Source organism: Heptranchias perlo, chromosome 7 (assembly GCF_035084215.1).
Source record: "Heptranchias perlo isolate sHepPer1 chromosome 7, sHepPer1.hap1, whole genome shotgun sequence".
NCBI classification, from domain to species: domain Eukaryota; kingdom Metazoa; phylum Chordata; class Chondrichthyes; order Hexanchiformes; family Hexanchidae; genus Heptranchias; species Heptranchias perlo.
The window spans coordinates 56,065,109-56,079,716 of record NC_090331.1 but is presented as its reverse complement, the minus strand read 5'-3'; the positions used below and the strand labels follow the sequence as shown (position 1 = coordinate 56,079,716).

Here is a 14,608-nt window from a genome sequence, read left to right as displayed (position 1 = left end):
CTGGGCACAGCAACTTAGGAAGGATATATTGGCCTTGGAGGGAGTGCAGCATAGATTTACTAGAATGATACCTGGACTGCAAGGGTTAAATTATGAGGAGAGATTTAACAACTAAGGTTTCAGTCCTTGGAATTTAGAAGATTAAGGGGTGATTTGATCAAAGTTTTCAAGATATTGGGCCCGATATTAGGAGGGTGGCGGGGGGTCGACTGGGCGCATGGGTAACGCACCCAGTGAAATCTGGATGCTCCGCACGCAATCGCAGGCTAATTGAAGCCACTTACCTTGGATTCCGGGCTTCACTCTGCAAAGCTGCGCAGCGGGCGGACTGCGCATGCGCAGCATAGGCTGTCAGCTGGAGGAGCCCTATTTAAAGAGGCAGTCCTCCACTGACTGATGCTGCAGAAAATAGGAAAAATTACAGCATGGAGCAGCCCAGGGGGAAGGCTGCTCCCAGGTTTAATGATGCCTCAATCCAGGTATTATTGGATGGGGTGAGGAGAAGGGGGAGGACAGAGATCTTCCCCCCCAGCCACAGGGCATGTATCACATATGTGCAGTAGGCAGCGTAAGGCAAACGTGTCGTGAGCATGAAGGGGATGCACATGGGTGTTTGAGGGTTTGTCATGGTTTTTACTTAAATTTAATTTCTGATCAACTCACATCACATATTATATTGTCACCACTACTGCCACGTCTTTGCGAATCTTGTCTGGTTTGTGCAATAATGCCCTTTCCTGAGGATCACTATGAAGACCCACAACTGATGCCACCCATTGTGTCACTGCAGAATGGGTGTAGGTGTATTTGGAGGGCTCTTTTGTGCAGACGACTGAGAGACGTCGGCGATGTCCCCGGTGGCACCCTGGAAGGATGCGGAGGAGAAGTTGTTGAGGGCAGTGGTGACTTTGACAGCGACAGGTAAGAAGATGGTGCTTGGGCCAGCCGGGAGCAGCTCGGCATGAAGGAGGCTGCAGATGTCCACGACTACATGTCGAGTGACTCTGAGCCTCCGTGTGCACTGCTGCTCAGAGAGGTCCAGGAAGCTGAGCCTCGGTCTGTAGACCCTGTGGCGAGGGTAGTGCCTTCTGCGACGCATCTCTCTTTGCTGTTGCCCTCCCTCCTGCTGTGCAGGTGGATGTGTCACAGCACTGTGAATTGGGGCTCCACGTGTCAGAGGTGGACGGCATGGCCGGCGATGATGTTCGTCCTCCGAGGAGGTCATGACTGCAGCTACGGCGGCCCCCATCTGGAAGATGTACATCTGAGGGGGTCCGCAAGGTAGGTACATGTGTCTGGACCCCGGGGTAAATGTGCAAGTTGGTGAATTTTATTGTTAGGAGGAGGGTGGTGGAGGCCAAACTTTGTCCAAAGTGACAGAGTGGCCTCCTGCAATGAGTGAGGGTCTCCCACCCCACCTGTCAAATGGAGCTTTGCAGCTTCCACAGGCTGATGGCTGCAACACGTCCATTTGAACTGGGAGTGTTTCCCCCAGTACGGGAAACAGTCTCAGTTGTTTGGAAAATCCCACCCCTCCTAAAATATCAGGTCAATCAGGTCTGTAAACGGCCTGAAATACCAAAATAAATAGCTTAAGTGGCACCCCGCCGGGCTTTAAATGCCGGCGGGAGTCCCACATGCGGGGGCTGTGTGCGCATGTCAGCGCGTCACTGGGGAACCTGGAAGTGGGCGGTTGGAGCCAGGCACTGGACCCGCCCCGGGAATCCCCGATTTTCACAGCCCCCCCCCGCCACGAATGCACCCGCTCGGGGGTGCAAAAATCGAGCCCATTATGTGGAACTGATAGGGTAGATAGAGAGAAGCTATTTTCGCTGGTTGGTGAGTCTAGGACTAGGGGACATTGCTTAAAAATTAGAGCCAGGACTTTCAGGAATGAAGTTAGGAAACACTTCTACAGGCAAAGGGTGGTAGAAGTTTGGAAGTCTCTTCCTCAAACTGTAGTTGATGCTAGCTCAGTTGAGGTTGATGATCAGCCATGATCTTATTGAATGGCGGAGCAGGCTCGAGGGGCCACATGGCATACTCCTGCTCCTATTTCTTATGTTCTTATGTTCTAATTGTTAATTTTAAATCTGAGATTGATAGATTTTTGTTAACCAAAGGTATTGAGGGATATGGAGCTTAGCCGGGTATATGGAATTGATTCACAGATCAGCCATGATCTCATTGAGTGGCGGAACAGCCTTGAGGGGCTAAATGGCCTACTCCTGTTCCTATCTTGCTGTGTTCCTATATTACTGAGCAGGTGGCTAGGACACCCGCCCAAAACCAGTGGGGTCCTTCTTTACAGATGAAAATCGGGACCCGACTGCAATTTTAACTGAGGCCTGACAGGGGAAAGTTAGTTAGGACCTGCTGGAAAGAAGAAGATGCCAAAAAATGTAAATATTTAAAATTTCCTTTGTGGTGCGAGGAGGAGCAGAAATGTTCCTCTGGCTCCCACAAGGAAATCTTAGGCCTCCCCTGACCCAGACTCCCCCACTTCCTGAACGCAAGATGACCCCGGATCATGCCATCTCCCTTATGTCGGTGGACGGCCTCCGGATGCAGATTTTCTACCGCTTCCTGCCTACTTCTCACCAGGAACGGGCAGGAAGTCAGCTGGCAGGATTTAAACGATGCCCGGTAGTTAAAATAACCCAGGCCTAATTTCTGGAGCAGCAGTTTAGTTTTGGTACCCACCTGCCCAAAACCTGCCTGGAGTTACAATCGGGGCCTATATTACCAGTCAATCTCCAGTGGTGTTGCACATAGGGAGTCAAAAACCAAGTGTAGTGTTTTGGAGAAATGGGGTTTGAGGGCTGGGGATAACTGGATCAAGGAACACAAATTTAATTAAGTCCTCATTTAAAGTTATACATTGTATCCTTATTTTTATATAATATTTTGATTTGATATTATCTATAGTTTAAAAAAAAATCAAAAGGATATTCCAGGAACATCTAAATTCTAAAAGACAGGCCTCCCAGATCAATCTTGCAAAATTAAACACTTTTGGTGTTAACGTAGTAATGTTTTAAAATGGATTAGTTTTGTTTTGGAAGACAAATTTGAGTAAATGCAAACTCCAACTTATCCACTTTTCTATCATGATTCCAGCTGCACTGTAGGCAGAACGTTCCTATATTTTGATACAAATAAAATTAATTGTTTAGATTTTTTCCATAAGAAATAAGTGATTAAACTGAAACAATAAACAAACTACAGAATTTATACATCAATGTTCAGGCAACAAAAGCACACAAAGACACCACTGCACTTTAATCATGGAGCAGATTTAAGTAATAAGATCATTCACTTTCTTTTTAACACAACTCGTTGCAATGTCTATAGTTTTTCATCTCAGAGGAGGTATCATCATCAATAAACATTTTAAATATCAACATTTAAAATAACTATAATTAGTCTTAACCCACCATATTTTCTCTCTGTTGCTGCTAATTTAAAATATGTGTATGTGTTTAAATACTGAATGCAAATGAGATCAAGGGAATAGGCTGAAAAATCAAAAGGATTCCATCTTGGGTCACATTTCAGCTTCGAACCAGCAGCTCTGATGAAGATGTAAACTTATCCCACATCACCTGTCTATCCACTAAGCTCAGGTCTATAAAAATGGGATCAATATTGATATACATTAAATAAGTGTATGGTCTAATAGTTAGTAGTAGATCTATAGCTAAAAAATCATCCTTATTTGATAGACCAATAAAAAGATGAGATTCTGTTGGAAAGTAGCATTAATTAATAATTCATGAAAAACATTCCTTTAAAAAAAATTATGTAAGATAGTTTAGGTGTTATAGGAGTTAATCTGAATCAATAAAATTGTTTACTGGAAAGCAGATTCAAATTGTTCTGAATTAAGTCCTTGTGATATGCATGGAAACCAGTTGGAATAATGCAAATTAATTGTTAAGGCCTTTGAAGCAGGACTGAAGGTTGAATCTGTTGATCTTCTAGCTTATTCTCAGTTTGGATAGAATCTATTAAATCTATTATCAATCTTACCTTGATTATTTTCATTTCCCCCCTTAAAGAATTTTAAACATGTTTACAAAATACCACTTCTGGTTTTCGGAGTGTTAATATCTCTATTTTTTATGCTTATTTACACTAAACCCCTCCCTCCCCACACGATGCCCAACGAGGCGGGGCATGTTGGGGGTTAAAATAGGGGAGCGTACTTAGCTCCCCATTCACGCCTCACTCCCACGGCAGGTATTTTAACTCTTGCGTTTTAGGAGACAGGCAGGCGAGGGCCTCATAAATATTCAACGGTCGGGGTCCAGTGATGTCAATCGGACCCCATTGAGAATTTAGCCCTGGGCCGCACTAGTCACGCACAGTGCCAACCGCAGCAGGGGAAGCTGGCGTCTGATGGATCCAGGGCCAGAAGAGGTAAGTATTTTAAAAGTTTTACTGGTTTCCTTGTGGGGCCTGGAGGAGTGCTCCTCCAGGCTTCACAAAGCAACCTTGGGCCTCTCCTGACCTGGGCTTCCTCCCTTTCCTGACTTCAATTGCCTCCCAATCTTCGCCCCCCCCCACACCTCCACACCCCCACACGCTGCACTTGCACCCATTGTTAGAATCGGGGCTTAACTTTCTTTTATGTTATATCCCACCTTTTCTACTAGTAGCAATCTTTAACCACTTTTATCGATTATGTAACATCATAAATTGGGCCAATTTCAACTTACCTCTGATAATGCTGTTTTTGCTTTCATCGGGTAGCTTACCTGCTACTTAACTAGTGTATCTAACACCTGGTGACATTAAATCAGCTACAGAGAGCGCAATTTCAGATTACTATGTCTCAGCAACTCAAAAGAGAAAGCTTGCTTCATGAACAAGTCTCTGCCCGAACTTGTAGATACAGTCCTGGAGAGAAGAGAGGTGCTTTTCAGCTCAGCAGGTCCTGACACTACCAAGACCAGTATGCCTGGCAGGAAGTTGCAGACAGGGTGAACATGGTGCCCTGACCCCACAGACCATGGATGAGGCAGGAACAACATGCACAGTATTGGAAAGGTAAGCCAACATTAATACAGAAACAAAGGATCAGGGGACAGCTATGGTTTCTGAGCCCATTTTTGGCAAGCTGCTTGTACTGTAAATGCCCTTTTGTCATTACAATATAATGTAAATATGATATGACAGTTAAAATTAATGTGTTATTGGTTATGGGTAAACTCAACCTGGGAGTTATTGTAAATTCACCTTTGTAAGGAAAGCATGACAATTAACTCTCTGAAAATGGAGGAAGGTAAATTAGGTGCTAGATATATGTACCCTCACCGTCATTCACCACCTGTGCTTGAAATAGTGTGAATGAATTGATATGCCATATGCATGAATTGGTACAGCAAGGCATGAATGGCATAAGCTGTCCTTAGATTCGAACGTCCTACCCTTGACCCATCCATGCAGAGAAAATTGCTACATCTGTTCGCTTTATCAGTGCCATTTGTTAAAAGAATATTTCGCTTTTTCTAGGTCAAGCTGAATTATAACACCAGAACACTGGAGGGGACAGTTCAAGGAGAATATCCTGTTGTCTTCAAAGGCTGCCTAGTTGAGATCATTGGCAAAACCCTTCTAGAAATAGATACCCTCCCAAAATGGGCGACTCACATCCCTACAAAGGTATATGCATGCCTACTATGTACACAACATGTAGTGAGCACAGTATATGTGCGACAAACATCACAGCATTCAGGCAGTAAAGAAGGACAGTCATTTAAATTATGCTTCCATGATTGCATAGTAATATTAACATGTTCCCTGCTGTCTCATGTGCTCTTTCCACAGGCGAAGAATGCACAAGTCTGGTCATTGACACTTCTCAAGAGGAGGAACGACCCCCTCCGTACACTTTAGCAGCATGGAAGTACCTGATTCATAGGAGTAGGGAGGTAGAGCACAATTGACTTGGTGATGTTAACAGAGGAGTTTTCAGAGAGGGTTGGAGGTGTTGAGTGGAGGCCCCAGCCACTCCAAATCCTCTCCAAACAAGTGTGAGGAAGTAGGTCTCTCAACAGACCCCTTTGAGCAGTAGGTGCTGGACCATGTGCATGGTGCATCCACTTCACTTCACCCTATGGGGAGCTCTGAGCAGCAAAGTCTTGATGCTCTGAATGAGTCTGCATCCAGATCTGGGGCAACCTGAATGATGTGGGCAATGTGAACAAGGAAAGCTTCTCCAGCCTGAGGTCTGAGGTACAGCATGTGCCAGGTACTGTGGCACATGCTGTTGCAGCCTCATTAAGTGCAGCAGTGGGAGCCTTGGGTGGCAAAATGCAATTGGAGGGCCAATTTCAACTCACTAGGTGAAAAACTGCAGACCCCCCTCTAGGAAGGAATGAAGCAGTTCCAACAGCTGCATTGTTCTGTGTTCCAATAGATTCTCACCTTCACAAGGAAATGCTTCCTGCAGTGTGAGGAGAGGCAGGACGCTGGTTGCCTATCAGGTTGGTGGCAGTCCTGTGGAAACAGGAGTGAGATCGTCAGTGAAACATATCTCTGACCTCCTGGAAAGTAGGCCAACAACATCTTTGGAAGCTCTTGGGACTGATATTGGTGCATTCAGGGTTGCTTGTGGCTAGAGACTGTTGGTTGTGACTGTTCTGTTTTCCCAGAAGTATGCAGGGACATTTCATAGTCACCAATGCATGGTACATCCTGAGGAAGGGAGCAGGTAAGATAAATTAAGACCCAAAGGTTTGAGGAGCCTTAGTACCATAGGTGCATGGCCACACACACATGTGCACACACTCACTGTTAAATTCATCTCACCAATTCACTTGGTGGCATTGTGTTACACATAAATCTTTTCACATAAATATAACTTTTCAGACACCACAGTACTGTGCCGAGACACTTAGCACAAACGCAATGACCTCATAGCAATGCATGTGACAGTTAAATAAATGTGCCACTAATTAAAACACCATACTGCCAATGTCTAGTTTGTAAATGCCAAAGGATATCAACATATTCTCATGTTGATGATTTATAGATGAGTCATAGAACAATAGTGGCCAAGTAGATAGGAAGGGATTCATTACGCTGCCACAAGACAAATGTATCAATGCATCAGATCAGGCAAAGAAGCTGTCAGTCAGTTTCTGCCATTGTTCTTCTACTGCCAGAAATTTTTCATCCTGAAGGGACACATGTTGCCCTAGTGATCATGGGTGAACTGCAGGCTGCTGGCTGTATCAATGACAAAGTTATTCAACATGCAGAACACCTTCACTATTTTAGCCAACTTTTCAAGGGCATACATGAAGTAGCTGCCATAATGGTCCAGGTACCTGAAGCACTGTGCCCAAATAGCAATATGGACACAATCAATTATTCCCTGAACACTTAGGAACTGTGCAGGTAAGTAGATGTCTCGCTGCCTTTGGGATTGCAGAAATGTTCTGTAACAAAATTGATAGATTGATGGACATGACCAAACAGTGCATTAATTGCTCTGCAGACAAAAAAGTAATATCCCTTTTTGAATTATCAGTAGCGTAGGAACTGAGAGCTGTTGTACCCGCTCTTCCCTTTGTTTCTCATGGCAATGCAAGATAGCACACACAGCAGCTGCAATATTCACCAGCATGTTTACTTATCCCAGAAATACAATGGAGTTGATTCTGAGATTGGGCCTCCAATCAGGCATTAGTCAAGCAGAGCGCTATTAGCACCTGTCTGACCTTTATTGTGTGGACTCCACCTGATTTTGTGGAGTCAGCTTTATTCATATAGTGTGGGCAAGCCCCTCTCAGCCCATATTGGGCCTGGCATGGGAGCTCACTGGGGTGAGGGGAGGGAGCAAAACATCACAATGGGTGATTTTAACAGTTTTTCAGGTGCATGTAGCATTTAAGTATAACAATTGGACAGTAACAAATACAGAAATTTGTAAAAGGAATGAAATCCTAATAAAAATCATATTGAAGTGGAATGACTGCCTACCATTAGGAAGAGTTTGGATTTGTACCCTGGACAGTGTTATTGGTTCCAAAAATTGCACACCTCCAGTCCCCTTGTTGAATCATTCCATTATGATCACCTCCATAGCTTTCGACAGGGCAATGAAAATATTGTTTCTTTCAATTCTTCAAAGAAGCCATTTCTTCATGTCTCTTGTAAATCTAACCAGCAACCCTCACCATTGATCGTCCATCTTTGGTGGTACTTCCATTAACATTCTTGACCTTACTATGTCATCTGACCTCAAATGGAGCTACCACATCCCCTCCGTTACTATAGAAGTCTCTAAGAAGCTTGGTGATTCTTTTGCTTTCAACAATTATTATCTCTCTATAAAGTTTGTCCATTTAAGAGCTGAAAACTACTCAGGTGCCTGGGGAGACTCTTCCAACACCTCACACTCATGGGTAGGAAGCAAAGGAAAAGCTAGTTATCTAATCAGCAATCCCTCTGACTTCTAACCTCCAAATTCTGCCCTTCCATCCCAAGATTTCTTGTTTCTCCCTACTTTATTAATACAACTAATGTGTGTGGTCCTCTGAACTTTCTGTTCTAATTCCTTCTAAGCTCTAAATATGCCCTTCTACACATCTCTTCCTACATTTCTACTGTGTTAATATCAAGAGTTGTTACATAGTTTCTTACTCTTAACTCATTCTTTCCCAGAAACTATAAACTGTAGTACTCCTTAGCTTCTGCAGGGATTTCTTCCTTTTATATTTCTGTAAGCTGTTAAAGTTGTAAAGGGAATTGATGTGGGTGCGGTATTAATTCAGTTCCCAGTGAATGTGAGGTCAAAACAAAGAATGTTTCTAATTTTATGTTATTTAAATATTATTCAGAAATGAGAGTTTGGAAGATTTAAATAATATATACACTTGTATAATAAGGCCCTGAGGAATATTTGGGGGTATTATTATCTTAAATACTGGCATACCTAACCTGAGAATGCTTGCCAATGTGGTAGAAAACATTACATTCCGTAGTAGTCATTACTTACTTTGAGGTTAAGTGTATAAAAAAGTGTCCCTTTAACTCTTATGTTAAAATTACAACAGAAAATTAAAATCAAAGTTTTTTTTACAAAAACAACTATTGACTAGTTCCAAAATGAGTAAGTTTGATGCTATGTTAGTGTTTTGACTTAATGGACTGATGCCCCACCTCACGCCAGCAGTGCGTGTTTGAATCCCATCCAACTTGAACTTAGCTGAACCCAGCTGAATTTCCAGGTTCAGCTCATATGCATGGGCTGGGGGTACATTGGATGAGAATACTGCCTGTGAATGGGTGCTTGTCCAAGATGGGTGAAGAGAAGATGAGCACTGCTGCAAGTTTAATTTCCAGCGGAGCCTGGGCCTTTGGCAAAAACAGCAGTCAGATGGCCTCCAACCCCATGGTGAAGTCCTGCTGCATCTTACATAAAAAGATTAAAATGTCTGAATTGTTACTAGGTTGCTTGCGGCCTTTTACTAGATCCTCTAATTGAAGAGCTGGCTGGCAACCTCTAATGCCTATTTTCTTGGGCGTTCTTCTTTTCTACCAGATGCCAGGCGGAATCCCTAGAGAATGACATGGGATGCTATTCCCAAGTGATTTACAGGAGCCATGTGCCCATGCATGGGGATGCCCCAGGAAATGCGTCTCAACACAAAGGCAGCAGAGATGTTACGGGTCTCTGCTTAAATTTCCCCTGCCTAATTTCTCAGAACCAGGAGCACACGAGACATTAGGCAGAGAAAAATGGTCTTTATTGTTTATGTGAGGAAAGGGCTGTATGAAAGCAAAGCATAGTAAATGGATGTAGAAAAATATAGAGATGAGGCTTTCTGAAAACAAACCCATTCCACCATCTCCTGAATTGCTGATATAAATCCAGCACTGCTACATGGTTCGACCTTGACATTGGGCAGGTGTTTTACTATCTTATAATATTATAGACAAGGTATCCAAAGAGCTATTTTTGTGGCTAAGATAAAGCATTCTTTTATCTATTGATATAGGTTTCAATGTTGTAGACTATTTTTCAGTAAATCTGAACTGAAACCAATTGCGACTGTGGCCAAGCTGGAAACTTAGCTAAAACAAATTAGGGTCAATTATAGGAGACTGTGTGCCATCCTGGAGGCCTTGTAAAATCACATGCATGGTTCTTGTTTCTGTACATTGAAATCAATGGATGGAAAATTGCAGGAGGCACACCCATGATTTTGCAATCCCTGTCACGTGTGTGCAAGACCTCTTCAGTGGTGCTGAGTTTTGCAAAGTCTATCCTAAAATTGTCTTTCTCAACCTGACTGAGTGAGGCAGGTTCAACAGAAAAAATTACTAATGCCCTACACTGCACAATACGGCTTTATGATATATTTGTTAATAAGCAGATTCATTCTATTGTTTATTATTTCAAATTATTGACTACTGTTACTTTTTAAAGTTTTTTTCAGCTAACACTTCGAAGAGGGTCTCCAGAGAGTCTCCAGAGGTTGTATTCAACAAATTATTTATAAATTGAATTCCTACCCTAGTGGAAATTCCAGTTGTTTCCACTGAAATGGTTTCTACTGGCCAGCAGTTGCAATTGTGTTTTAAGACATGGTTAGCTGGCCAACTGGGACATCCGTTGGTAATTGAATAGAGAGGAACTTGTTCCTTTCTATTTACTCAATTTGAAGAGATTCATAGCAATATATTCATGCCATGTTCCCCAAAAATGTCACAGCTCAGCTTTTCAGCTGATTATGACCCATCTTTCATATCTCATTTTTAAAGCTCTTTCTTAATGTGGAGAAATATTCTGGGTGCTACAGTGTCTGATGGAAATTGAGGAGTGTATATCTTATAGGTAAGAGTTTATTCCTACAAATACAATGCTGAAGTAATAGAAAATCCTATTGAAAATTCCTACTGCTGGTGAACCACCGAACTACCAGTAGAAACCAATAAGGAATTCGTTCACTCAGTTTGTGGCCAACAAATATGATTACTGTATTAATTAATAAAAACTAAGATTCTGATGAGAGGCCAACAATCCCTAAGTGATGTTAAGGATTGGTATGTTTGAGGAACAAATTCAGAATTCTTAAAACAGACTTTCACCCTCCCCCTACCAAAAAAAGCAGCCGAGAACAGAACAATATTTCATCCCGTCCCAAGAGAAACATATGGAAAGCTGTTTTTTGGAGCTGCCTGTTATTGAATTTAGTGTATGGTTTGGTTGGCTTTTCTCAGGAGCAGATGGCTACAAACTGATCAACCCATCCACTGGTCTTTTTATCTAACGAACTGTCCATTCTACTTTCAAGTATATAGCCTGTTTAGTTGTAAACTAAGCTATCTATATGTTATAAAAATCTGTTGTCATGATTTTTGGTCATGCTTTTAGGTCAACGCTTAACATTGCAAATGCCTATGTGAACATTTAGAATGAAATCCTGTATGTAAACAATTGCCTGCAATGGTGTAGTTTCAGGCTCTGACCAGTAGGTGGCACTGTAGAGCGAGTTTCTGAAGTCTCCCAACTCTATCCCCAACTTCTACATAAAAACATATTCATTACTCACTTTGGGCAACACCATGGGTAATTTACTAGTATTAAAAAAAGTAGTTACTCGTGAACTGGTGGCTATTGGAATTTCTACAAGGGTACAGCATGATTTTTAAATGTTCTAAAATGTTCTGTGTAGAATCCTTTTAACTTTAAGTTTGAATACAATAGGAATAATATTACTGTATACTTTATGTATTTTAACTTTAACACATGTACCTTACTGAACACTTTATATACTATCCTAGTTAAAAAATTAAAACTAAAATCTTACAAACTCCTTTATAATTTCTTCAAATAGCTCTCCCAAAGGCTGAGCAGTTTTATTCAGCGAGCAGCTGAGCAATAAAGGCCACAAATATCCCAGGTTTAATCTCAGGTCTGTGCTGAATTAACTGATCTCAGCTGGGCCAATGGAAGAGTAACGCTAGGTTAGAGAGGGAAAAGTGAACAGAGCTCCTGCTCCTCATTGCTATTCAGCAACCCCTGCTGGAATTATGTGTGCATGGACAGGATCTATGTGTGCATGGACATGGGGTGAAGACAGGATCAGGCTTGGCTAAAATGCTCCCATAGTAATTGTCACTATCAAGGCTTACACGTTAATAACATTTGGTCAAGGTATTGGAGGGCGTCCGATGCATCTAGAACTGTAGTCCTGCAAGGAGTCGATAGCTTCAGGAAATCACTGGAGAAACAATTTGAGGAGAGAAAATAAAATGCCTTTAAATAACAATCCTGAGGGTCTGGTGGGAGGGAAGGGGGAAAGAGTCTGGGTCAGGGAGTCCGCGACTTTCCTTCTGGGGCCCGGAGGAGCACTCCAGCTCTTTCAGGCCTTCCCAGAGGCAAGTTTTTTACTTACCTTAGAGGGCTTCTTCTGTCTGCAGACCTGCTTCAGCTTGGCGGGAGAGGCACAGGAGCTTCCTCCCTCAGGCACTGGTTGAAATGCAATTGGGGTCCTTTTGACGTAGGATCCTGATTTGCATAAATTTATGAGGTCCCCGCCTGCTATAGGCAGGCACCGCATCCGCCTTCAGAACTATGCAGGTTAAAATTTGTCGGGAAAGGGTTGAGTTATGACGGGTAAGTAACCCTTTCTTTTTCAACTCCCACCCGCCCGGTTTCTGCTGGGCAGGTAGAGCCAAAGTCGACCCCTAACCTTTCATAGGAGGAATTCAATGGAATGTCCTGTGCATGACCTACAATGGGCTCCATTGACTGAGTTACATTTTAGACTGAAATGATCAGAAATTACAGGAATTGCAAAGCTTATTTGTTGCATTGATGCCAGAATCACCAATATTACAGTGGGTCAGCCAACACACTGCTAAATAAAAATATATAATTTGTGTAAACAATTGCTGTATGAAACTAAATTACACATGACATAGAGCCTTCTGCTCTATTAGGGTTATAATTTTACAAGTGCACAGTCTAACCAACTGCATCTGTACTTGCCTAATCACCAGTAACTTAGCTCCATTGTCACCTAATCATGTAACACAGTGGCAGCCATAATAGTCTCACTGCGGAGTCTGTCATTCCAGATGACAGAGGCAGGGAGGAAGTAGGCAGTATTGGTAAAATTGAGACAATAATTCCCTCATCATTTAAGTATAAAAGAAAAACACCCTGCAAACATTTTAAAACAGTATCTTCATGTAACTTTACAAGTCAGAGTGACTAGATAAAGCTACCAATTCACCAATAATGTTTCGGATGTGAATGAAATTTAGCTTATGCTGGATATCATGGTGAATAAATGTTTCTCCCCCCCCCCACCCCTCGCTTCACCTCCATACTAAAATAAACTGTTGGAGAGATAATGCTTACATATCAGTTCTGGGTTGCCTCATTGCCAATGGAATATAGATTGTATTCCAAGGGGGGATTCTCCTCTTTGGGTAGAGTTCTGGCAGGGTGGGACGTCCACCTGCCACTCTGTGCCAGCCCCAAACCCCTACCCATTTTCCAGGGTCGGCTCATTCTGTATACACGGTGGGGTCCTGTCGAGATTCCTGCCGTCAAGAGGCAGCAACTGAGGAAAATTGGTGGTGCTGCAGTGAGGACGCTGCTGCTGCATCAGAAGAGGCACGAAAGACCTGAAAAGGGCAGAATCACTCCAAAGATTAAAATCAAGGCCTTGGTTGTGACTGAGGCCTTCAGCAGGTAAATGCTGGGCCTGACTAGGAGGGACAGGAGGCTTCTACAAGACCTTCTCTTTCCATTGGAGGTCTACTGTTGGCTCACTGCCCCTCCCCCACCACCATTTGCATGTGGTGATGGGGAAGGAGTGGCCAGTGGTGGTGCAGGGATAGGGAAATCCCGGTCGGGGTGGTGATGTGGTGTTTGGCCTCACTGCCTGAAATTTCCATCATTCTTCATTGTAATTCCACCTAATTTTGGGCATCATCGCGGAGGAGAATTCCCTCCTTCGTTTCTCCAATTCAGTATACAGAGGTCTGATGTAAATCATCTCAAACTAGTTTATAATTTTTCTTCCATAAGCAGGACCTTTGAGTTTGATGGCCTGTGCTATCTTTAATATGTTTACCTAACAATTTAGGTGTAATTACCCACATTTCCAAAGGCTATGTAGTCCTAATATCTGTCTTTTGGGTCCTTTCAATCTGTTTCTCTCCCAAGACGTGGCTAAAGGAACCTTGGCTTCTTATTTTTAAGTACTTTATTAGATTTGCAATTATGTTAATGACCTTCTAAATGAGAGAGAAATATAAGATTTACAGACTGTCCATCTTCCACGTAGAGCAGTAGAATAGTGTCTGGAAAAGCTGGGCAACCTTACAGGGCTGTTTTCCCATATGTTTGAGTGGAAGTTCATTTACACTACAGACATAGTTTTCTCAATTGAGACATTAAGGCCAATCTACTTGAACCCCCTCTGCCCAGACACTAAACAGGACCAGTGTACCTGTGGTGTACTGCACTTGTCCATAAGAACAAAGAAATAGGAGCAGGAGTAGGCCAAATGGCCCCTCGAGCCTGCTCCGGCATTGAATAAGATCATGGATGATCTTCCACCTCAACTCTACT

At 42.8% G+C, this 14,608-nt stretch overlaps 1 protein-coding gene across 1 annotated transcript in view; it reads left to right on the top strand.

The window, feature by feature from the left end:
* pde11a (phosphodiesterase 11a) overlaps positions 1–14,608 on the top strand; it is a 271,348-nt gene that overhangs the window by 25,374 nt on the left and 231,366 nt on the right. The window contains exon 2 of the mRNA XM_067986810.1: positions 10,445–10,492. Coding sequence (XP_067842911.1) covers positions 10,445–10,492 — 48 coding nt within the window. The remainder of the gene's footprint in view (positions 1–10,444; positions 10,493–14,608) is intronic.